Source organism: Takifugu flavidus, chromosome 5 (genome assembly GCF_003711565.1).
Source record: "Takifugu flavidus isolate HTHZ2018 chromosome 5, ASM371156v2, whole genome shotgun sequence".
Lineage (NCBI taxonomy): Eukaryota > Metazoa > Chordata > Actinopteri > Tetraodontiformes > Tetraodontidae > Takifugu > Takifugu flavidus.
The window spans coordinates 5,963,666-5,986,521 of NC_079524.1; the positions used below are offsets into that span (position 1 = coordinate 5,963,666).

The following is a 22,856-nucleotide window of genomic DNA, read 5'->3' on the forward strand; positions in this document are numbered from 1 at the left end:
GTCTGTCTTCTTTTACAATGTCACTGAGGTCATAACTAGCTGCTTTAAACAATAATTACAGCGTCACACCTTTTATTACAAAAACAAGAAAAGTACATCAAAGGATACATTTTTTTATGTTTTACATTCAAAAACTGCATAATTTTTCACATATTTATTTTTCTTACACACATTATTGGAAATGCTTTTTATGCAACAATTTAAGCTTTAGTCTGCCTTATAAGAACATGTTCATTAGTACAATAAGCCACTCTTTTACAAGGTTCAGTTTATAATATAAAAAAAACACTGACTGCAAAATTATTTGTTCTGTTTTTGGCTACTTCTTCCCATTCATCCATATGCGTTAAGAATCTGTCCTTACGTAAACTTTGTTCCTGGAGAATATTTTAATGGCTTCTTCAATTTCAGAAAGCCTGCATTCAAGATGAGCCCGGCGTGAGCAAACGCTCAGCGTGTCAGACTTGAGAGGCAGTGACAGCAGCTCGGCCACCAGAGAACGATGGGCTGAGGGACAGAAAACACCACCAAGGGAATTAAAGAAGTAAATGTACAACAAACAGTTTGGACTTTGATGCTTTCATATTTGTGAAGACAGAGAGAAAGGACATTACAATCTTTGAGGGAATTCAGCGTCTTCTGTCTCTCATTTTCAGACATCAGAGTGTGACCAGCTGGAGCTGTCGGATCGGGGGCATTTCTCCTCCTCTCCTCCTCTTCTTCCAGCCACTGCTTCTTTCTCTCCTTAAGGCTAAGAATATTATTGCGACAAAAACATCAAAACTACTGTATCATAAACTACTTTTTATTTTTTACAAACATCTGATTAAAATACTCACTACTGGGGCACCTGACCCTTCACTGCACTGGTAACAGGTTTATCTCCGAGGCTGGTCAATGACTGAGACCGACGAAGCGCCGTGTGTCCTGCAGCTCGCGCATTACGTTTTATGAAGTCTATGGACTGACCTTGTAGCTGTAGTAAAGTAAATAGCAATGTAAAAGGTTAAAACAATGGAACATTCAAAATATTAAAACAATACACCACATCAATATAATTTTAAAAAAATCACTTTTTTTTGCTTCAAACACTGATTTCATACCAATCTGCCTTTTATCAACTCATCCCAAATAAATGTGATAAATATATCAAACATAGGTTTGAGTGCTGCTCACTTGCAAGTTCTGGCTGCAGGACTCTGAGCGCTGTAAGGCATCAGAAGGTTTGGATGGAGGTCTCCGAGGGGGCGCAGATGTACTTTTAGAGTGGGCCCTTAGAAAGTTTTGACACTGAGGTTTAACATCTGGACTCGACACCTGCACAAAAAGATGCAATGCTGAAGTGATTAGGAGGAAACATGACACAATTCAAGGACTTATGGCTGACTCTTACCTGCAGCTGAACCATCACCTTGGAGGGTACATTTTGGAATTTTGAAGAGGTCCAAAGAGCTTTGACTGGAACTGGACGTGACTGTGCTCTCTCAGCCTCCAGCTCTTTGCAGCGCCTTTGGATCTCCCGTAACCGGCGCTTATTCTCTTTCCCAAAGTCATACACCCGCTCTTCTAAAGAGCAATGGATTGCATAATGGTTATTCTCATATGTGGTTAGAGTCTTTACATTCTAATAAAGGATTATATGATCAGCCTCTTCTTTTCTTTTTCAGAAGACAACCCCTGAAAATCAGCTGCACTTACTTTGTTTCGGTACTGGAGTTAGAGGGATACTGTCTATTTTCAGCAGTTCTCCCAAGATCCCACGCTGCCCCCGTTCCAGAATGCGGGTGGCATCAGGGCCAATCCGGGGACGCTGCGCTGGGGCACGAGCACTGTAGCAACCAGGGAACATCACAGGATCTGGGGGGACCGGGCCCAAAAGCAGAGTCGCTGTCCCATCACGGTTTCCCTCTAATCGGCCACGGGCTTCAGAAAGAAACCAAACACAACACTTCACAAGACAGCATTTAATAAAAGTTCCACTCCGTTCAGGAATAAGCTATCTTAATTTATAGAAACAGCTTACATATAGACTTTTTGGTTTATTAAAGCTTGGTTAATGCATAATACACAATAAAAGTTGCTGCATCTAACCTGAGGATGGTAGTTTGTAATACTGAGGAAACAGAGATGGATCTGGGGGTATTGGTCCAGCTATGGAGGAAGGTCCTTCACACATCTGAAACAAAACATGTCCACAAACCATTCAGAGGTCAATATTAAAGAAATACAAGCAGTTGTTTATGGACAGTGGATGTCATCCCACGACATTCAAACAGTGTCATTTACGGGCTCTTACCTCTGGTTCCCGGTGCGCTGCAGCAAAAATGGTCCTTTACTCTTGTAAACCTACTGAAAAAGACTGAATAAAGCACCCCAGATGGGACTATTGGCTTTGTTATAAGATCCGCAATGACAACCTAACAGCATTAACATGATCGTATTTAGGAAATGGCTACTAATTTAAAGCACTACACTGACGACTAGCATGGAACTTTAGCAGAATAATCAACATGTCGACGAATCCCTGCAAATAAATGACGCGCAAACGTAAAAACAAACGTATACGGGCTCGTTTAAAGGCCGCTGCTGAAAGACAAATAATGGCGCGTTAAAAAGATGTATTTAGATAGTTTACCGCTAATATCGTTCTACGTTAAAGATGTTGTTCACATGGATGACGCAGATAAACAGTCAGTTTAATACTCGTTACCGTGGCAACGACGCAGGCGCACACGGGATTAGAACAGGATTAGAATGATGTAAACTTCAATAAAAACGATAAATTGGTCCAAATTTATCCATATAACTATATTATATATCTGCAATCAATGCAGTTAGGGGAGGGTGTTTCAAAAAGGTTTCTATGGTAACCATATAGGCTGCTCTTTTTCTGCGAATATTGGAATTGAATATTAATAGTTTATCAATTTAGCAAACACCAAAGGAAAACTACATTGAAAAATGTGCACAGAGATATTCTAAACTATCTACGTATTACATTCACGTGATTATTCGTTAATAGGCTGATTGATAAAAATCAAATCGCACTTTTTTGCGGTGCACATATTACAGATGTTACATGTGTTAATGTGTTACATGTGTTAATAACAGAGAATTTGCGCTTGCTGATTATATTTAATGCAAGTAAAAGTTTAACTTTGCGCGTTTGTGGCTCCTGACGTAGATGAAACGCTGGCCCCGCCCCCGGTCGAGGGTCTGAACTGCGCATGCGCAGTACGGCCCATCTGTTTTCTCCTTCACTCCGCTCCGCTGCAGCAAACAGCGTTGAAAACCCATAAATAGAGGTAAGAAAATCCAACATAATATTCGGCCTTTCAGGGAAAAATGTCTTTGTTTTCATTTTAAGATCTGTTAACTTCTTGACTGTTTACGCATGTAACGGACCTGGGTGTTTGGTAACGTTTCGGTAACTTTAATCAGACGTTTGTGCCATTCCACGCCCTTAAACATGTACTTTGGTTACAATAACTATTAAGGAAGCCGTGAAGTTGTTTAAATCAGATTGTGAGCAGACAGAAAAGGACAAACGGGCAAATAATGAAGACCACAGGCAAATTTATCCGCTACTGTTACATGGTACCATAAATCTTGTCAAAATGGTACAAGCAGCTGTTTTTTAAAAAAAAAAATTAAAAATAGGAACAATCTCATTTTCTTTTAATTGGTAAAAGTAAATTTAATAAACGGACAGTTATAATAATCCTAATCCATCTGTTATGGCTCCTTCTGGAAACCGCTGGCTGTACCCCGACTAAGTAGGCGAACAAGTGGGCTTCATCACCACCTCCTGCACACGTTAAAGCTATAAATTGTTTGGGTGGGGGTCATTTGAGCCTATCTCACACGTTACACACCCCACACGCTGAAGGTTTGGCCGGTGTTGGGTAACTGCTCAGTATCTGTACATCCACAGAAGGGGGAAGACAGTTTAGCTGTTAAATTATTACTCTTAAACTATCAAATGAATTAGGAATAACCATTGTGAGAGTTTCTAAAAAATGATCAAACCCTTACATGTGTGAAAATGTTATGGCACTGTCCAGTTTACATCGACAAAATAGATTTTGTTGCCTTTGTACAGCACAGAGTTGGAACTATATCAGTATATATTGTTTGCCATGACCTATACTCTCTAATTCCTGGAAATTCCTGCGTTTGGCCCGTTGTAATATTTGCTTTTCATCTTATTGACAAACCTTTCTAAAAACTGTAAATGTGTTTATCACTGGTAATAATATTTAAGGTGTAACGGTACAGGGTCAACACAAAGAGAAATAATCTGGCACTTAAATACCCGAATTTTAAGCAAAAAGAGGGACGTATCTGTTTTATACAGTAAACTGTAAAAGGACACATGGCTATTTGACAGGTTGTTATTTTATGCTTTTGCACTCCTCTTAAAAAGGGTTCCGACCTTTGTGCTCAGGCGCTGCGGTCACCTGGCTGCAGCCTGAACGCATGGACTGGCTTAAGTGTTTGTATGTAAATACAGTGCCCGGCTCAATGGGTAAATCTATATTTATAGGGTGTTATAGGCTGAACCAAGAGAAGGACACATGTCGAAACACCGGTCACATGTTTCCTAGTGTTGGGTTCACCTTTTCTATATTTAGACCAGCGTGATGACTGGGAGATTAATGCTGGGAGATGTGTGTTTTTTACCAACTCACCTCATGGACACACTGCCAGGTGAATACAGGAGCAGCAGTCATTGAAAGATTCAGAAAACCACCCAATCATTTAGTTGTTTTACTTAAATTGAATATATATCATAAAAATGTCACTGTCATTGCAATACAGACAACCTCCTGTCCTCCTGTCATACAGACAAGTCCCTGCTCAGTCCATGTATGCTAAAAAAAAAAAACACAAAAAAAACCTGCCCACTCAAACCAGCACCAAACTATGTGCCAAAGTTTTTCTTCTCTCCCTTCTTGTGCTTCTTCCTGTGTGAAGAATCATGGAGGAGAAAAGGTTGAGTGTGGGACAAGAGGATAAGACAGAAAAGAGCAAACAGGGTGGCAACAAAGGCAAATGTGGTTCGTGTTGTCATCACAGATCCAGAGAAAATGGTGAGTGTGTGTGTGTGTGTGTGTGGAGGGGGGACCTGCAGGGCATCATCATGCTCCTGCATTGACCTCTGTGTTTACATTAATCCCTCATCATCTTTGTGCTGGCTCGCTGCTGCAGTTTTCTCACTTATCTCACATATCTGGGCTATTCATAAAAATCTGCTAAATAAACTCATAAAAGTCGTGCGTGCGTGTGAGCGTGCGCCCTTTGAAGTGTTTGAAATAGATCAGCAGGACAAAAGTGCAGGCAGGATGAGATAAAGTAGTAAACTATTTACAGGTTCTACAGTAAGTGAATGTGTGATTGTCTGAATGTCACCTTGTCGGAAACGGCCTCCTCAGACAGGCGGGCAGAGAACATGCGCGCACACTGCCTGTGCACGTGTGGCTGTCTCTGACAAACCAGAGCTGCTTCTGCGTTGGCATCCTGTTGCATTTGCAAACCTGCTGTCTATTCATGATGCTTATTATATCCGTTTACCTTCACCACATTCTGGATACTAGTCATTCTCTGTACTGCAAATTAGATCTGCCTTTTGTCCCTCAAGCTCAGTCCTGATATGCTTGTAGGTATCTGTCAAGGTTGTCAATGATTGGCTGTGAGGGCAAAAGATCACTGTTCAGAAACAGCTCTTGCTTCCTGCTGTCTTATTTTGCTACTGTAAAGACACTAGTACCCAGAATTAGATAAATGTGGACATGATGGATTTCCAAGGTGTGTGTTTGTACTATATTGTTGTAAAAACCACATTGGATGGACTCAAATGTTTGTTCCCAACAGATACAATGGCTGTCCCTCCTGGATTCTCAGATTTGGGCAAATCTGCCAAAGACATCTTTAACAAAGGCTTCGGTAATAAACATATTCTGTCGTCATGCCTTCCGTGTTGTTTGGCCCTACTGCTTTCACCTCATCTCATCTCTAACCTCCTTTCTCTTCAGGTTACGGCGTTCTGAAGCTGGATGTCAAGACCAAGTCCCAGAGTGGTGTGGTAAGTGCTTTTCTCTCGGCGCTGTCTGACATCTGTAACAAGCGAATAGAATGTTTGCTGACTCCGGACCCTCCAGCACTTCGCGTCAGAGCACATTTGCTGCCTTGCAGGTTCTCTGTCTAACACACGGAGTCAGCAGACGTAACACATCAGGTCTTGGTGAAGGGAAACCGCATCCATCTTTGTTTAGTTTGCTCAGATTTGCGGTTTAAACCCGTCTCTCCATGCTTCAAAAAACCAAAAACATTCTAAATGCACCAGGTTTCCGCTTTTAATTGAGCTGCTTTTCATTCTCTGACTGCTGCATGTGAGGTGTGTTCTTCTCTCTAATGGGGTCTTTTCTCTCCTTATGCTCTCTTCCTCGGATTTTCCCGTCAGATGGTAAGAGACAGCGTGCGTTTGTAGCGACCAGACGCAGGCGTACCTCAGCCCGACACTAGTTTGTCCGCAGATGATGTGTGTCTTAGAAGCTGTAGCGCTGAAGCACACACAGCCCTGTCTATATTTAAGTTTTCTATCCCAAATATTCTTTTTTCCTGCCTTAAACCTGTGGTTTAACTCAGACTGAGACGGACTGTGTGGCAAAATGAGATGCTTTCCTCTCTTAGCATGCTTTCTTTAGCTGCTAGTTTATGTAATCCTCCCTTTGTTGTCCCTTCCTGTCTCATTTTGACCTTTGTTATTCCCCCCTCACTGTCCTGCAGGAGTTTGCCACCTCTGGCTCCAGCAACACTGACACAGGAAAGTCTGGGGGCCACCTGGAGACCAAGTACAAAATGAAGGAGCTGGGCCTCAACTTCAGTCAGAAATGGAACACTAACAACACTCTGACCACCGAGGTCACCATGGAGGACCAGGTACACACACATACCAGATCTAAGGCATCTGCCACTTTTAGAAGCCATATATAATTAATTCTGAATAATCTAGCAGCACACTTGTGTCTTCCATTTGTGTGTAGCTGGCTAAAGGGCTGAAGCTCGGTCTGGACACATCATTTGTGCCCAACACTGGGTAAGACACTCCGTTACTGCCAGGCAATTAGCTCATGGGCTTTAATCAGAATGCAGCATCACTGTTCTCTTCTTTTTTGTCCCTTAGGAAGAAAAGTGCTAAACTGAAGACAAGCTACAAGCGCGACTTTGTCAACGTGGGGTGCGACCTTGACTTCGACATGGCCGGCCCCACCATCCAAGCAGCTGCCGTTCTGGGCTACGAGGGCTGGCTGGCCGGCTACCAGTTAGCGTTTGACACCGCCAAATCCAAACTGACTCAGAACAACTTTGCCTTTGGTTACAGAGCCGGCGACTTTCAGCTTCACACCAGCGTGTGAGTCACGGTTTCACAGGCCGTGGAAGCGTGAACCGAAGAGAAGTGTTCACTGGTGTGAAATCTCCGTTCCTCTTTCGTTCCAGTAATGATGGCACAGAGTTCGGTGGCTCCGTTTACCAGAAGGTTAACAGCAACCTGGAGACGGCGGTGACCCTGGCCTGGACAGCTGGGAGCAACAACACACGCTTTGGAGTTGGAGCCAAATACCAGCTGGATAAGAATTCTTCTTTGTCTGTAAGTGCTGATTTAATGCCAGTGATTTATACCTGAACACGCAGTAGTGCTTGTGCTCTAAAGATCAATATTGGATCAGCTGTAAGTGAAAAGATGCTCAGTAAAGGCGCCTAAAGTGTAACCACAACGACTTAAGGTCTGCCAAGAAAAACACTTGTCAATAAGCAACAAGTTGTGTTAATAAATAGTTCGAGCTGATTGATTGAAAATTGCCAAAATAAGGAAAAAAAGCTGCCTAAAAAGAAAAAGGATTTAACAGGTCATCCGATGAGGAAATAAAGGACATTATTGTTGACTTGATGTCACATCTATTGGATAACTTGCTGTAGGTCAGTGTGATTCAACATTTGAGTTTCTCAGTTGTCCACAATGGTTTTGTTTCTCCTCGCAGACTAAAGTTGACAACGGCTGCCTTGTCGGACTCGGATACACACAGACCCTCAGGCCAGGTTAGTCTTTCACCCATTTTCCTTCAGCAGCCATGTCAACATCATGTAACCAGTTACGTCATGCATCGCCGTCATGTGACGCTCACCCCCGCAGGAGTGAAGCTGACCCTCTCCGGCCTGATTGACGGGAAGAATGTGAACGGCGGCGGACACAAAGTCGGCTTAGGTTTCGAATTGGAGGCGTAAATCTCCGTTGGAAGGACACACGAGGAGCACTGGGCAACATGCAACAAAGCCTCAGTCATGCATACACTCTTTGGCCTTAACTCTGACACCTGCAAACATCCCAAGGACCTCCTGTACTGCACAAACCAAACACGCTTCTGCCATGACTTGTGCCTGGCAGCCACGTTTTGATCATTTGTTTTCAAGAAAAGTTGGGGGGAAATCACACCGTCCTCCAGATAACGTGCCACTTCTTAAAGTTTGACCACACAAAGTGCAATTTCAAAAAGCATTTGTGTCGTATCTTTGTTTGTAAAAAGATTATTTTACCCGTGATGACTTCTTCTTTGACCAAAATAGGAACTTAAAATATGCAATAAGAGAAGCAGAGAACTAACCCGAGCTGCTCGCCACACTGAGAGTCAGTTTTACCTCAGCGAGCTCAGCCATGTCAACTTTCTGCTGCTTCCTTTTCTGTCTTTCTGGTTGGGTTAAAGGGCAAATTGGAAATTTTTCAAGTCTCATTTTGTCCTGTGGCTGTTCAACCTTTAACTGTTCTGTGTTTAGGACCTCAGACAGATTCTCTGGACAAACTGAATAAACTATATTGAACACTGGACCTGGATATATGATTGACTTGAAACTGAATATCTGCTCTTGTGGCAAAATTCAAAAGCATCATAAAAGAACACAAAGCTTTCTTGGTGTCTGACAAATTGTATTCTACTTTTGTACAGTATTAACTCCACACAATTGTACAGGAAAATGTAACATTTCATAATGTTTATTATCTATATACATTGACCTGCTGTGTTGTGGTTCAGGATGGATTAAAACTGAAGGCACTAGCCACGTGCCTATTTACAACAGGCAGAATTTAAGATACAAACAATTGTATCTTACTGTCTTTGCTTATTGGGAGAAGATTAGACTTTAGATCATTTTATAATGGACCAAAGCATCTAATGGGACTGGTTATATCTGACCATTCCGATACAGTCGTAAGACGGATTTATCAAAATGAGCAGCTATTTATCAACAGTTAATCACTGTTAAAGGCTCATTTTTGTTTGTGGTCTCCCTTTAGGTAAGTATCAGCACATGTTGAGGAAAAACTACATTCATACAGTCATTCAGAACACAGATAATAAAGATGCAGATAAACATGGCTCCCACATTGTGCAGTGACTGTCTTAGTACAGTATAACTATCAGAAAGATAGCATAGGTTCCAGCACCCCCTGTGCCCCTCGTGGGTAGTAGATTTAGAATAATAGATGGATGGTTATGTAAGAAAGATAAAGAGAATGTAACAACACATTTTTGTCTGCACATCCGCAAAGTTTAACGTTTACCCCTGAGATAAAGTCAGCTTTCAAAGTACATCTCAGTTCACTGGAAATCACTGTAGAAACCACATGGTAGTTAGAACAGTTTTAAACTGGAAAGGATAAATAAATAAAATCCATAAATAAAATTTCTTTATCTCAATAAAAATCAGGGAAGAGATAAGTCCAGTGCATGCCAGGATGGCATTAAGTTTAGGATTTCATCACGTCAGGCACTAGTTTGGGTGAATTATCTTCCTTTTAAGCTCGTTCAGCAACTACAGACGTTCTGATCACAATCACACCTTTTGTAGTTAGAGAACAAATCCACGCGGGGGCAGCAGCGGGACACAGGAACCAATTTAGGAGAGGTCACTGGAAAAATTCTGGTCTCCACGCAGCCACGTCCACTCACTCAACATCTAGGACAACAAGGGGGTGGCGTTTCTTTTTTAGAAGACTGTCACCACATATAATTCATGGAAAAAAGCAATAAGCCACAGCTGGCAGCTGCGTCGTACCTCCATACTGGTCTCTGACTCCTGGATGGTGTCATGCAGCAAACTCTGGAGTCGACTCTCAAACGTCCGGCTCTCTTCCACAAGAGACTCATCACTGCAAACGCACATGACCAGATGTTAACGAAGCCTTTTCAAACTAGGTTTTCAAATCTTGGTATCTGTGAGTGTTTTTAGGTGCAGTTACAGCTGTTGTAGACTCGGCCTGGGAGTCAGGAGAGGCGGCACATCGGAACTCCCACTCACAGGACTCCGAACTTTGCTCTACATAGGACAAGATGATACACCCCATTACATGTTAGATAACATCATACTGCACACAGCACAAGGATGGACGATGCCTCAGCTCCGACGGAGTGAAGACTACGGCTACATTCGCAGTGTAGGCCTGAATGCTTTTGTTTGGCTGTTCATATCATATTTTTAAATGTGACCCGTCTGCAGACTCCGATGTGAACAGCTCACGCTCCTGAAGTGACCCACCTGCTCAGTTGAACATGAATGACGTCACACACAGAACATTGTTTACGGAAGCGAGCATGAGGCAGCAGTTAAAGCTAGTCTCTACCGTCTAGTTTTAAAAACAGTGTGTGGCGGCAGCGGGCAAATTTGTGAACTGGCGTTGGTTAAAATAGGATTACGGGCAATTACGAAAAGATCCTTCAAGTTTGGCTTGCACCCCAATTATATCCAAGACTTCATGATAACTCCATTGGCGATCTCCATCAGTACTGTGTTCTATGTGTATTGTGGTCATGGTGACTCCCCTTTGTGTCAGCGGCGCAGAATTGTGACGTATTTCGCTCCACAAAGACATCAAAGTTGCATTAAAAGCGATCTGACTGTTTGGCCTATGATCAGGTTCAAGGAAATCTGATAAGCATCCAATTCAGTACCACATTTGGTAGTGGGCTGAATCGGATTGTTCTGCTGTTCACACTGTCAAAAACAAAGCAGATCCAGGTCACATCTGACGGCCCATCTACATTTAACAATTATGTGCGAGCCTCTCGTGCTTCCTCACACAGGCGACTTTGAGCAGATTCCAAAGCTCCCTCTGTCGCTTCTCCTGCAGACGTATCAGGACTTGCTCACTCTCGGCCATCTTCTGAACCACGCCCTCCACTTTCGGCAGCAGCTCCATCACACGTTGGCGACACAGCGCCGTCTTACTGTGTTGTTCAAACAGAAATAGAGAAACAGAGAGGAAAAATGTTTTAATGTTTCCCTGTTGCAAATAAAAACACGAACCAATTAAGCCACGATGTTCTAGAAAAAGTGTCCAGACTTGAGTCATCCCGCAACTTTTTTTTAGGACTTTCTGCTCTTATATAAATAACAGACACAGCAACGGTCACTGCAAACTTCATATTTCAGCAGAAAAAGCTACAAATCACCTGGGGGGCCGTTTGCTTCGACAATTTCATGCAGATATGTTTGGTTCTAACACAGGAAATACACTGAACAATTGTACGTTCCATTATTTTAAGTGTCTCATTGAGCTACAAGAGTGCACAGGCCTGGAGAGAACAATAACAGGAACTGGCCTAGAATTTATAGTTCCTGGAAAGGAGGGAACAAAATATGTAGTATTTGGAATTTATGCTCTCTATATACAGACTCATCAGCAGAGCTCAGTCTTAAGGTGAGCATATGAAATACATGGGGGGCACAAGTATTAGTAGTGTACATTACATATTTTTGATAAACCTATTATCTATGCAACATATTAGATATAACACCAACTGTAAAAAGCACCACAGTGCATTTTAAAGCAGTGAAGGGAGGGATAAGCGTTGGCGTTGCCATCTCACACACACATATACACACACTTTGAACTAGGGCTGGAAATCTTATTTAAACTTTGGGAGACAATAAACAAGACATTTCCCAACTGCAATTATTGAGTACGCAAACATTGCCATTAAACTGTTTAGCAAAACAATGTGTACAAGTGCTTAATTGTAGGGAAAACCTTATTTTCTACTTTTGGAATATTTAGTATAATTGAAAGGGGAACAGTTTTAACTAAAGTAAAAGAAAATGCATTTTCCACAGATGGAGTAATTCAGTTGTTCTTCACACTGTGAGGGGACAGCACTAGCCACCGCACCGCCATGCCACATTGATGCATCTCCGGTTCAAACATTCGGTTTGAATCCAAAATACGGCCATTTGAGTATCTGCCTCAGTCCTTTTCATGATTGCCTTCAACATCCTACATACCTGAGGTGTGTGTAGAAATCCCTCAGTTTCCTCTCATAGAAGTGCACCGCTTGAACCACCAGGCGCACCACCTCTTGGCTGTCCCCTGAACACCTCTGGTCTGAGAAGGAGGAAAGGAAAATGAAGGCCGAGAGGACATCCTAGTTTAGTTTCACATGAAAGAACCATTTCATGTAAAGAGTGAGAGGTAAGCGTGACATCCAAACCTCTGGGTTTCTCTCGGAGTTTGCGGAACAACTCCATGGCCTTTCCTTCACTGAGGAACAAAGGGGGGAAGAGAGCAAGGTCAGAGTTCACAACTGCGTTTTAATCGGTGCTACAGTGAAGCTTGACCGTGGCCTACAGTGTATCCAGGGCCTCTCCGCTCCTCCAGGGCTGCCTCTGCACATCCACAATGTCTGGCTGCAGCTGCATCATCTCCTCCTCCAGCTCACTCACCCTCGCCTGGACACCCACATGGGGAATTTTTAAAGTGCACACACAGTTTCACATGTAGAAACACAGCGAACTGTACCTGACTGCAGGTGACAGCAGTCTGCTCCATCGACCTCCACATACCCAGGAATTTCTCATACACTAGAATGAGATTTTTAAAAAAACAAAACAGTTTACACGCGTTCAACTGTGACTAACAGGACAAGGAAGATAAATACAGGGGTTGTTGTCAAAGCAGAGTTTTCTATTTGCAGTACAAACTTAATGTTAACTTCTGTAACATCGTACCGATCCCAGTGGATGTCTGCTCCTGGTATTTGTCCATGTCTATGTGGAGGCTGGTGGTGAAGAAATCCAGCTTGGCCATGAGTCTCTGGTACATGGAGACCATGTCGTTCTTCTGTTTGGACAGTGAGGAGTTGTGCCTCAGGAGGCTCATACTGAAAAAAGGAGAACAGATATATATCATAGCATCATATGACGCTGTTCGCATAAAAACGTAGGTGTGTGTTCGGTCCTACATGGCAGCTTTCTGGCCCTGCTGCAGCCTTTGCCAGTCTTCCTTCAGAGAACGGATGGTGTGCCACGCCTGACCACAAGTCCTCCTCAGAGGTCTGTAAGCCAGCACGATCTTAGGGTCAGATTCTATGAAAACATGTCAGAGAATCAGACAAAACCAAAGTTTGATTTCTTCCATACTTGTGTCACAATTTGAAACTGAGTGAACTTAATCAGAATCATTTTTTTTGTTGTAACATTAATGAAAGATGTGTTTGAGTGTTTTACTCAAACATTTATAATGAAAGTGGGTTGGATGCAGAAACGTCCTGAATGTGAAGGTTCTTTTCACATCACGTGTTGCTGGTGTGCACTCACGGACGTAGCTGATGTTTTCTGGGAGGGTGCGAGGAGCAAACTGAGGTTCGTAGCTGCATGTGGAACGGACAAACAGGAAGACCAGAGGTAAGTCTGTCCGTCGCCCGTCTATCTGCTACACATGTAAAAATAAATAACTCAGTCCATCATTATACTCTTCTGTTCAACAATTTTATGCACAGTGTTCAAAATTACAGAATAATCGATGGCGCACTGCATGGCCAGTGCTTGCGGCTCCAAGGCTAATCCTGCTTCGAGCAGCAGTTCCTGATCCGCGACAGGGATTTCGGTGTCTTTTTCTATCCTGAGCTGCAGATCTGCCACAGTCTCGTCATCTGACACCGAGTAGCTCAGGATCTTAGCCGACATCATGTTTAGGACATGAACCAGCTGGTGGGAAAGAGAAGGTCCAAGCACATTGGTAGAGAAAAATAGTTTCTATTTTAAAGATGATCTACATTTTATTTTACAGGTATTCCTTTAAAGGGGAATAAAAAAATGAAAAAAGGAGAAAAAATGAACCTTGAGCTGCAGAATGACCTCCAGCTGGGAGAAGCAGTCGCTGGGTGTAGCCCCGGGGTCTTTGCCTCTCTCCTGAGGAGACCACTTCAACATCAGCTGAAGCCACCTCTCCAGTTTAAGGGACAAAAGACTGCCAAACACAAATTTACACATAGGTGAACATTTAAAAGAATACCGAAAAAAGAAAAAAACATCTCTCTGAGAAGAATTTTTAGAAAAATACCTGTTGAGATTGTTTGGCTGTGGCAGATGTTTACTGAAATGAACTTCCCTTGTGAGGTTCTCATACACCACAATGTCGTTGTCGCCCTTCAGCATCACTTTATTGTGCCTGAAGAACACACGACTGAATTAAAGCTAAAATATATGTCACAGGCTAGCATTTTTCCCCCTTTTTGTTCAAACAGGATCACCTTTTAAAGTATATTAATATTGAATTCCAATGTATCCATGACAACAGATGTAACTGCAAAAACAATGAACCGAAACTAAAGCTCTCTGAAGTAAACCTTCCTCAGATGAACTCAAACACATCAACAACATTCATCACATTAGAGGCTGAGAAGGAACAGCCCGCATATCCTGTAATTCTTCTCAACCCATATGTATTTATTTATACTGTTGGAAAGCTACAATCCAGTGATGCAAAAATAATATTTTACTTGGATGTGAAATTATCATCACTCATTCTTTGAAAACCCAGATTGTTACGCTGGTCTTGTAAGACCTATAAGAAAAAAATTGTGTGCAACAGGAAAGGAGAAATCATGAACGCCCCCGGTTCGAGTTTTGTTTGGTGAAATGTTATTACCATGGAACAGGCTGCCAAGAAGGTAAGAAAGGGCGAAATCCTGTGATGCATTCAAATACCAAAGTTCCAAAGCTCCAGTAGTCCACAGTGACCGTGTACATTTGTCTTTCGATAAGCTCTGGAGCCTGGAAACCAAAAAAAAAAGATCCTGTCTAGAATGTAATAAGTAAAAGATGCAGAGATGTGTCTCCTCATGTGATCAACACTTACCAAGTACTGAAGAGTTCCCACAAAAGAGGTGCAGAGGCTGCTTTGGTCCAACTGTTTGGCGTAACCAAGATCTATAATCTTGTGAATCAACTAATATGAAGAAAAGGGAACAGAAAAAAAACAACATAAAAACACATATTATGTGATGTGAAGATGAAAGAATCAAAGCTGTAGAAGGAATTTCCAGTCAACTTAAATCAAAGGTCAGACTTGCAGATATGGAAAAGCCCGGTCTCTTACTTTCTATCCACATCACCCACAGAGAGGCTGTATTTGAGTTATTTGTTGTGGTGTGGGCCTTTTTTTCCACGGCCCAGGGGTTCGCAGGGTCCTGAACTCACCCTTTTCTCTCCCTGCTGGAGCACAATATTCTCTGGCTTCAGATCTCTGTGGATGATCCTCTTCTTATGGAGGTAGGTCAGAGCCGAAGCTGCAAGTAGATTATAGTTAGGAGCGAGTCGAGACAGGGAAAAGTTCATCATATACTGAAAATGCGTGGCTTTTCCTCACATATATATGTATGTCACGGTGCCAATGATGCATTAAAACCAAAGCTAACAGTACAAATGTCTTTCTTTTCTTTCCAAAAAGGAGTTCCAAAGACCATCACCCTCTTTTTTGAGAAGACATTTTTAATAGTATAGTAAGCTCATGATAAAGCCTTTATTGTACAAGATCTGAGTGAAAAGGTTTTGTCTCAGTTTATGAGTTAAACTATAATGTTACTTTACGCGTGCGTCAAAGGGTGACTAATTTATGTGCTGGCAAGGTTGTTCAATGAGGTGGAACTCATATCCTTTGAGCCACCTGTGTGTGTGTGTGTGTGTGGTGTGTGTGTGTGTGTGATCCTGTGTGTCTTTAACCTCCGTCAAGATTTAATCACCAACTATCAAAAAAATGTGCAGACCTGTGTCTGTGCGAGTGTCTGTGTGAGTGTGTCCACTCTCCTTTACAGATACCAGTGACATGTGTGTATCCTGTCTCAAACCTGTTTATATTGCATCCGATTTATGCTGTTGATGTGAGCATTTGTACATGACGTAAGCCTGTGGTGACTCAAGAGATTGGGCGTTTGAAGTGATGATGTCATCACACTGATCGCCGCCATCATTTCCTCGAGTCCAAAGGAAAGGAAACGCTCTGCCAGCTCGACCTATTGCTCTTGTGAGCACAGAAGCTGAAGTTTTGAGTGAAATACTCACAGATGTCACAGAGCAGGATCAACACGGAGCCTTCCCTCATTCCACAGCAGTTCTCCAACAGGTTCAAATACTGCAACAGGGTCAAACACATACGCTTGATACTTGAATTAAATGACCCATGAACAGCGAGAGGACAGTGTTACAGGCTTCATGGGAATGATATGCACTCTTATATCCCCCTATAAAAGAGCCATTACCATCCATTTAGCACTGCGTTTATAAGATAATAGTGACAGTCATCAAGTGGTTCAAACATAAACAGCCAAATATCCTCTCTTAAAAATCTTTCCATATGTGCTCTCAGCCCTGAAACAATTAGAGGAGTTGGGATGTGGTGGGCTAAAGTCCCTCACAATTCTGAAACTGAACCGTTCAGTGAGATGAAGCAGATGTTGCTTGTTTTGTCATAATTTGGCCTAATGCAAATATACTAATTCAAGTGGATAAAAACCCACTAGAACTTGGAGAGGCAGTACGTCTAATCTGTGTTTTCACAAGCTCCTTATTATGTTTTTAATTAAGATTGTTTTCTGCACCAGCGCTAAGTAATTCCTGGTGGCTGAAGTCAACAACATACCAGAGCTACAAAAGAGCAAATGATGAATAACAGATCCTGATTGTCTCCAGTCATCAACGAACAGTGCAAAGGCTCACACACCTTTCTCAGATCTCCGCCCTGACAGTACTCCATCGCCAGCAGAGGCAGGTCATTTGTGACCATCAGTTTCTGCATCCCCTCAGGAACTTCTCTTGCTGCAACCACGTTGACGTGATCCAACCTATGAGAACACAAGCAATCAGTCAGTGCACCCCATCATGTTTTTCTGTAGCTTTTCCACAACACTCCTGCTGATACGGACAAGACAAATAGCTGCTCTAATCTCACGGCAGGCTGAGCAAACATATATAATCGCAAATTGACTGAAAACAACTTTTTTTTTTGGCACGGAGCTTCGTGAAAATGAAGCATAATCTAACAGGAACTATTTTAACAAGACAGATTTGTTCTAAAATGATAGAAAAGTAGGGAGAAGGAAAGGAAAACAGCTCATGATCCAAATCATAAAACATGTCGTGTCAAAGAGGGTGGAGAAGCAATTATGATACGAGCATGTGTGGCTCCCAGTGGAACTCATTCAATAACATGGGAGGTTGAGTCTACTGCTCATCAACCTTTGTAGATTCAAACTTTATTTTTCTCTTGAAACACACCATGACTTCGATTACGGGCAGGAACAGCAGAGGTTAGAGAAATATCGTGAAAGGAGGGCCCCAGTAAGGATCTGATATCACTGTGACTGTTGTGATTTCATCAAGGACGGCCGGAGCCCTGGATCCAAAACACACCGTTTCAATTAGACTTATGAAATCTGCAAACAATCAGGACTGGGGAGAATCTTTCAAAAAGATCCACTTGGATTTAGTCGGAAAGCTTTAAAGTCTGTAAAGTGATAAAAGCCTTTTTTTAATCTGGCTGAACATGTGCCATTTTCCATTTCTAGAACAAAAACAGCCTATGTCTCAGCTAATAAGATGCAGACATAAACATGACTTATGTGTTTCTTCAATGATGAGCGGTTCCTGAGGATGCGATAAACATGAAGCTGGAAAAAAAAGGGTAAAGACAAAACGGCTGCTACCATTGGTTTATACCCTCTTCATTCATGCCAGACACACAAAGAATGTCAACATGGACGCATAGAGGAATCGATGAGGAACCGTCAGAAAGACTTTGATTACTGCTGACCCCCCACCAGTTCCCTCCGGAGTAGACCTGCTGCTTCTCTTCACTTGTTGACCGCCTTTCCATTCCTGGCAGATAACTTTCAGCGATGACATCCCAAACCTGTTTTCCAGGTTCTCCAAAAACTGCATTGAGGACCTCTAAACTGGGTACTCGCTTTGATCCCTTAAAAGGAGTGATCCAACATTTTAAATGGATCCATGGAGTCACCTGGGAGGAGGCAAGACTACCCCATAAGTGCACTTTAGAGTTTCCAATCTTAAAAGAAATGTCAGAGCAAATAGAGACCATGCAAACTACAAAGAAACGTCTGAGCTGGAATCAACCTGAGAACCTTTGAGAACGCGATTAATGCTGATTAATTTGAATTTATCATTTGTTTCCATATGATTTGTTTCAACATATCGCCAGTGCTTACGGAATTTGTTCATTTTGCTACTAACATTGAATGAAACATTTCACAATAACTGTAAAAAAGCATCTGGTGTCTCTTTTTATCCCATGACAGGGGTGTGGAGATGCAATCCACTTAAGCTAAACTAAAAAAGAACCATAAAAATAAAGCCTTTTGCGTCTATATACATGTGTACATCTGTGTTAAGCTGCCATAATAGCAGCTGTCCCCTGCCCAGTGGCGTCTTCCTGAGGCGTGGGTGCATGGGAGAGCTGCGGCTGCATGTCTGAAAACAAGAAACTTGTTAAACAGCTCATGTTTTTCAACCACAGATGAGAACACACACTCACACTCACACACACAATCAAATCCCACTGTTAACCAACTGTTAATAGACTACGCAGACATGTGGAAATTAAACACGCCAAAAGTGGAGCAAAATTAGGATTCGCCAGATTCTTCTGTCAAAAATAACCTCTAGTAGACCAAAATAGCCCCAAGCCAACAGTCTTAAGCATTTAATGAGTGATCTTCACTATTCCAGGATGCAAACTGAGGTTTTTTTTATTTAGATGGATGGACAAAAATCAAACGTCAAGCTTAATCAGAGCTCGTCATGGAATGTACCAAATTGGGTCATAACATCATTCCTCCCATGCAAAGAAAATGTTTATCATAATGAAAAAAAACACTTAAAATAATAATAAAACAAGCCAAATAAGGAACCTGGTACATCTTGGCAAAATAAATAGATGATGTGGTCAAACAAAAACATTTGGGAAGGTGGGAGAGGAAGGGCGGCGGGGCCTGTGAGGCTGAAACTGACCTTTTAATGATCTGGATCTCCAGGCACCATCTCTCCTTGTTCCGCTCGCTCAGCTCCTGACGACACTGTTTTATAGCAATCTGTTCCTCTGTTTCCTGTAAGACCGCAAGCTCCTTTTAGAAACACGGACCTAAATTTCCTACATAAAAATTCCTATGTATACACCGGTATATTGTGCACGCTATCGCTAATAAAACTGTAATAGGTATAGGTACATCATTTTTAAGTCGAGGACCCCGAGTGAATCTTACTACCTGCTTATGTCATCATACGGAAGATCTCCACCCTGCTTCCCACGGGTCGATCAATGATCTAATAATAACCCGCCGTATTGTCGATTACTGTAGATAATCCAGTAAGATGGGAAATTTCCTGCACAGGAAGTTTAATCATCGCAGCAGCAGTGCCAGGCTAACAGTGGCTTTGTCGGTCACTTCCGCCTGTCTTTCCCACTGGCGCAGACTGTTGTACAATATTGGCATTTAATGACACATTGTTTGATTGATAATTTTTTGCTTGCTGTATTTTCAGTGCAACTGTGAGAAACACTGAATCTCAGCCGGACGTAAAACCATTCATAAATCAATATTTGATGATATCAATAATAATTTGGCCAAACTTTAGATTCCGTAGTCAAAAACACAACCCCAGATTCCACAGAAACACATATTTTCTTCAAACAAACAGTATATTCTTAAAAATTTCAAAGGGATCACATTTTCATATCGGGTTCTGATTGTCAGTTGCTTGGTAATTTATACAAATGTGATCATGCTGCCTGATAAACACAGCTGTACATTAAACCTGGAAGTAGTGGTGAGTAACACCACTCTAGTCTGAACAAGAGGAAGACCAGCTGACTAATAAGAGGGTGTGTTCAGATTCCCATACAGTCCAGTTATAAGTGATGTCACTGCTCTGGGCTCATCCTGTGACTTACAGTACCGTAACTATAATACATTACAAACCGTTTCGCTTCAGCTTCCTGAACTGATTTGAATTTGAAAAATTTGAATGAGGTTTCTTTAGCCTTAACACGATCAAAATAACTCAAAAGGTGCCATGTGTGATTTCTGGATTTGAACTCTATAATAACGTGATGATAAATTAATTTAATAATGATGTGTAATATGATGATGCAGTGGGTGAGACATTGGCCTCATAGCAGGAAGGTTTTATACAGGTACTTTATACAGGTGTTTTATACAGGTACTTTCAGAGACCAAAAACGTGCACGTTAGGTTCACTAGAGATCCTAAAGCGCCACAAGTTTAATGTGTGTGTGAGGAAATGGAGTGTGTGTCCAGTGATGGCCGGATGACCTGTCCAGGATGTGTTACCGCCCTTCATCCCGACCCTTGGGACCTTAAATAATTAATAACTAAGAGAAATGGATGATCGTGGATTGAAACTACGATAAAGAACAGGGGTTTTAGGAAATTAGACAGAAGAAATCCAGTACGATTTGGCAGCATCAAGTGGTGAAAACACAGTCTGCAAGAATTAGTGAACCGTTGTCATTCCCCCCATTTTTCCAAAAGATTGTTAGTGGTGGCTTTTGAAGGAGAAACCAGATTTTTACATGATGGCACCCACAAACATTTCCAGTCTAGAAGTGAATATAAATACAAATAACACAAAGGTCACAAAGGTCTGTGATAATACTGTATAAACATGCAGAAACAACATTCTAGCACTCAGGTTTGACCAATTCTATCTTGCTGATGAAAGCAAGATAGATAGTTTAACAAGAGAAGATCTACGTGGGTCGTGAGTAGTAGTAGATGCCATCCATGAGCTACGGTTGAAGTTCATTTAAAAAAAAAAAAATAAACATAGCCAACTAGATCCAACAACCTTTACTTATTAATTACTATGCGTGTAAATAAGTAAAGAGAGTGATATCAAGGTGTGAATAATAGTGAATATTTTGGATACCGCGTATATTACTGATACCAACGGTTAATTATTATTGCAGTATCTTAAAATGAGCCAATGAGAACAGGAGTTATCGTAACACCTTGATTGTAGGGATCCGTACCTTGTTTTGCCACCTTGTGACGTTGCCGAAGCCTCCAGTTCCGAGACGCTCCTTCAGCTCCCACAGACCGCAGCTCTGCTGCTGCTGCAGCGGGACGCGATTCATGTCCTCCGCGTCTCTGCAGAACCCCAACAAACACCTGAAATAAATGCCAGATCACGGCCCACTGAGCAAATCTTGCTGACTAAAAACAAATCAGATTGAAAGGAAAGGGACCATAGTCATAAAAACACAGGTGGAAAGGTCAAAAGGTTTATTTTATGGGACAGCTAAACACAAATTAGATGTAGCACAAAACAGGAAGACTTTCCCCTTTGGTACATTAGAAAACAGTGCTGCCATTAGTATAATGGTTCCCAGTGTCACAGAGTAAGTTATGGTGGCTTTACTTTTGAAAGACGTCGACAGTATTGGTTGCTGTTCCCTTTGTATGTTTTTCAGTAATTAACCAATATCCTGGATGATATTTTTAACAGAGGGGAATATGCAATAATGATCCTTCCAACAGCTGATAAAATGACAGTAACAGGCCCATGCAACAGAAAATGAATCAGAATGTCGCTGTTTTGGATTATTGTACTGTAAGGTGTAGAATTTTCTCTTTTTGACACAATAATGCATTAGAGATGTGTTAAAAAATGTTTGCATGCATTTCCTCTCCTGGGTTCCTGCATTACAAAACATTGAAGCGTGTTAGTTTTATTCCAAATCAGAATTTGCTTCAGCTCCACTTGGACATAATTAAAATCCTACCTTTGACTCTAGACGAGGCGTTTACACTTTCACACCCGCGTCTGTGAAATGGAGAGACTATCCGGTGTTTAAACGAGGCACACTTTGATATTTTAGCACTTTTTTAGCGACACAAGTCTGACAAAACTTTCTACTTCCTGATTCTGGCGTTTCCTGTAAACCTCCGCGGACACGCCCACGCGGAGGAAGACACGTGTTCAGCGGCGGCGTTCACTTTTATTGATAAAAACTTTCTTTACGATGTATGTGTCTATGCAGCAGGAACAGCGCACATTGGCAATGTTTTAGTTCAACTTTATATTATTAATAAAGGACATTTTAAATGTGTGTGTGTGTGTGTGGTGTGTGTGTGTGTGTGTGTGTGTGTGTGTGTGTGTGTGTGTGTGCGTGCGTGCATGTGTGTGTGTGTTGGGGGGGGTTGTCAAATAATTCTGTTTAATCTTGTTGAAGTTAAGTTAAAGTTAAGTTCAACTTGAAATAATACAGACGTTTTCTGGGCATGTGAAACTAAGACAGTTGGGTTCCTGGAATGGTTTTCGATATTATTCTTCAGTAGACTTGTATGGTGATGTGAGAATAGTGAACTAAAAGAATAGCGGAACAAGAAAAGAACCTTGAAGTACCCAGCAGAAAGTATTTAAAAAGAATCCTATTTCCCTACATCTTGATGTGAGTCAATCTCTCAGAACAGGACTTGCAGGCTTTA

At 41.9% G+C, this 22,856-nt stretch overlaps 3 protein-coding genes across 7 annotated transcripts; 1 reads left to right on the plus strand and 2 right to left on the minus strand.

The window, feature by feature from the left end:
- Window positions 1–55: 55 nt before the first annotated feature.
- On the minus strand, window positions 56–2,712 carry enkd1 (enkurin domain containing 1). Of its 4 annotated transcripts, none has more exons than XM_057033481.1 (9): window positions 2,636–2,712; window positions 2,297–2,359; window positions 2,092–2,176; window positions 1,699–1,923; window positions 1,394–1,566; window positions 1,177–1,317; window positions 840–976; window positions 615–751; window positions 56–507 (listed from the first exon to the last, which is right to left on the minus strand). In XM_057033481.1, exons 3-9 carry the CDS (start codon window positions 2,174–2,176, stop codon window positions 347–349), a joined length of 1,059 nt encoding a protein of 352 aa, XP_056889461.1. In that variant the 5' UTR covers window positions 2,297–2,359; window positions 2,636–2,712; the 3' UTR covers window positions 56–346. The 4 variants fall into 4 exon arrangements, with proteins under 4 accessions (XP_056889461.1, XP_056889462.1, XP_056889463.1 ...); XM_057033482.1 differs by having other exon boundaries at window positions 2,297–2,349; window positions 2,636–2,711; XM_057033483.1 differs by having other exon boundaries at window positions 2,297–2,346; window positions 2,636–2,702.
- A 474-nt stretch (window positions 2,713–3,186) lies between these two features.
- On the plus strand, window positions 3,187–8,882 carry vdac3 (voltage-dependent anion channel 3). The gene is made up of 10 exons (XM_057033486.1): window positions 3,187–3,305; window positions 4,978–5,093; window positions 5,875–5,946; window positions 6,036–6,085; window positions 6,790–6,942; window positions 7,047–7,099; window positions 7,187–7,414; window positions 7,501–7,651; window positions 8,043–8,100; window positions 8,195–8,882. The coding sequence occupies exons 2-10, from the start codon at window positions 4,982–4,984 to the stop codon at window positions 8,284–8,286; spliced, it is 969 nt and encodes a 322-aa protein (XP_056889466.1). The 5' UTR covers window positions 3,187–3,305; window positions 4,978–4,981; the 3' UTR covers window positions 8,287–8,882.
- An 80-nt stretch (window positions 8,883–8,962) lies between these two features.
- On the minus strand, window positions 8,963–22,306 carry ikbkb (inhibitor of nuclear factor kappa B kinase subunit beta). 2 transcript variants are annotated; one of them, XR_008950657.1, is made up of 22 exons: window positions 22,151–22,306; window positions 21,398–21,536; window positions 19,357–19,451; window positions 17,051–17,171; window positions 16,393–16,462; window positions 15,532–15,620; window positions 15,191–15,280; window positions 14,981–15,105; window positions 14,393–14,500; window positions 14,170–14,299; window positions 13,843–14,037; window positions 13,648–13,762; window positions 13,293–13,416; window positions 13,060–13,211; window positions 12,851–12,912; window positions 12,680–12,780; window positions 12,543–12,592; window positions 12,337–12,436; window positions 10,897–11,282; window positions 10,298–10,852; window positions 10,114–10,207; window positions 8,963–10,014 (listed from the first exon to the last, which is right to left on the minus strand). XR_008950657.1 is itself a non-coding variant. In XM_057033474.1 (22 exons), exons 2-22 carry the CDS (start codon window positions 21,500–21,502, stop codon window positions 9,955–9,957), a joined length of 2,211 nt encoding a protein of 736 aa, XP_056889454.1. In that variant the 5' UTR covers window positions 21,503–21,536; window positions 22,151–22,306; the 3' UTR covers window positions 8,963–9,954. The 2 variants fall into 2 exon arrangements, 1 of the variants encoding a protein (XP_056889454.1); XM_057033474.1 differs by having other exon boundaries at window positions 10,298–10,374; window positions 11,135–11,282.
- Between the last annotated feature and the right edge of the window lie 550 nt (window positions 22,307–22,856).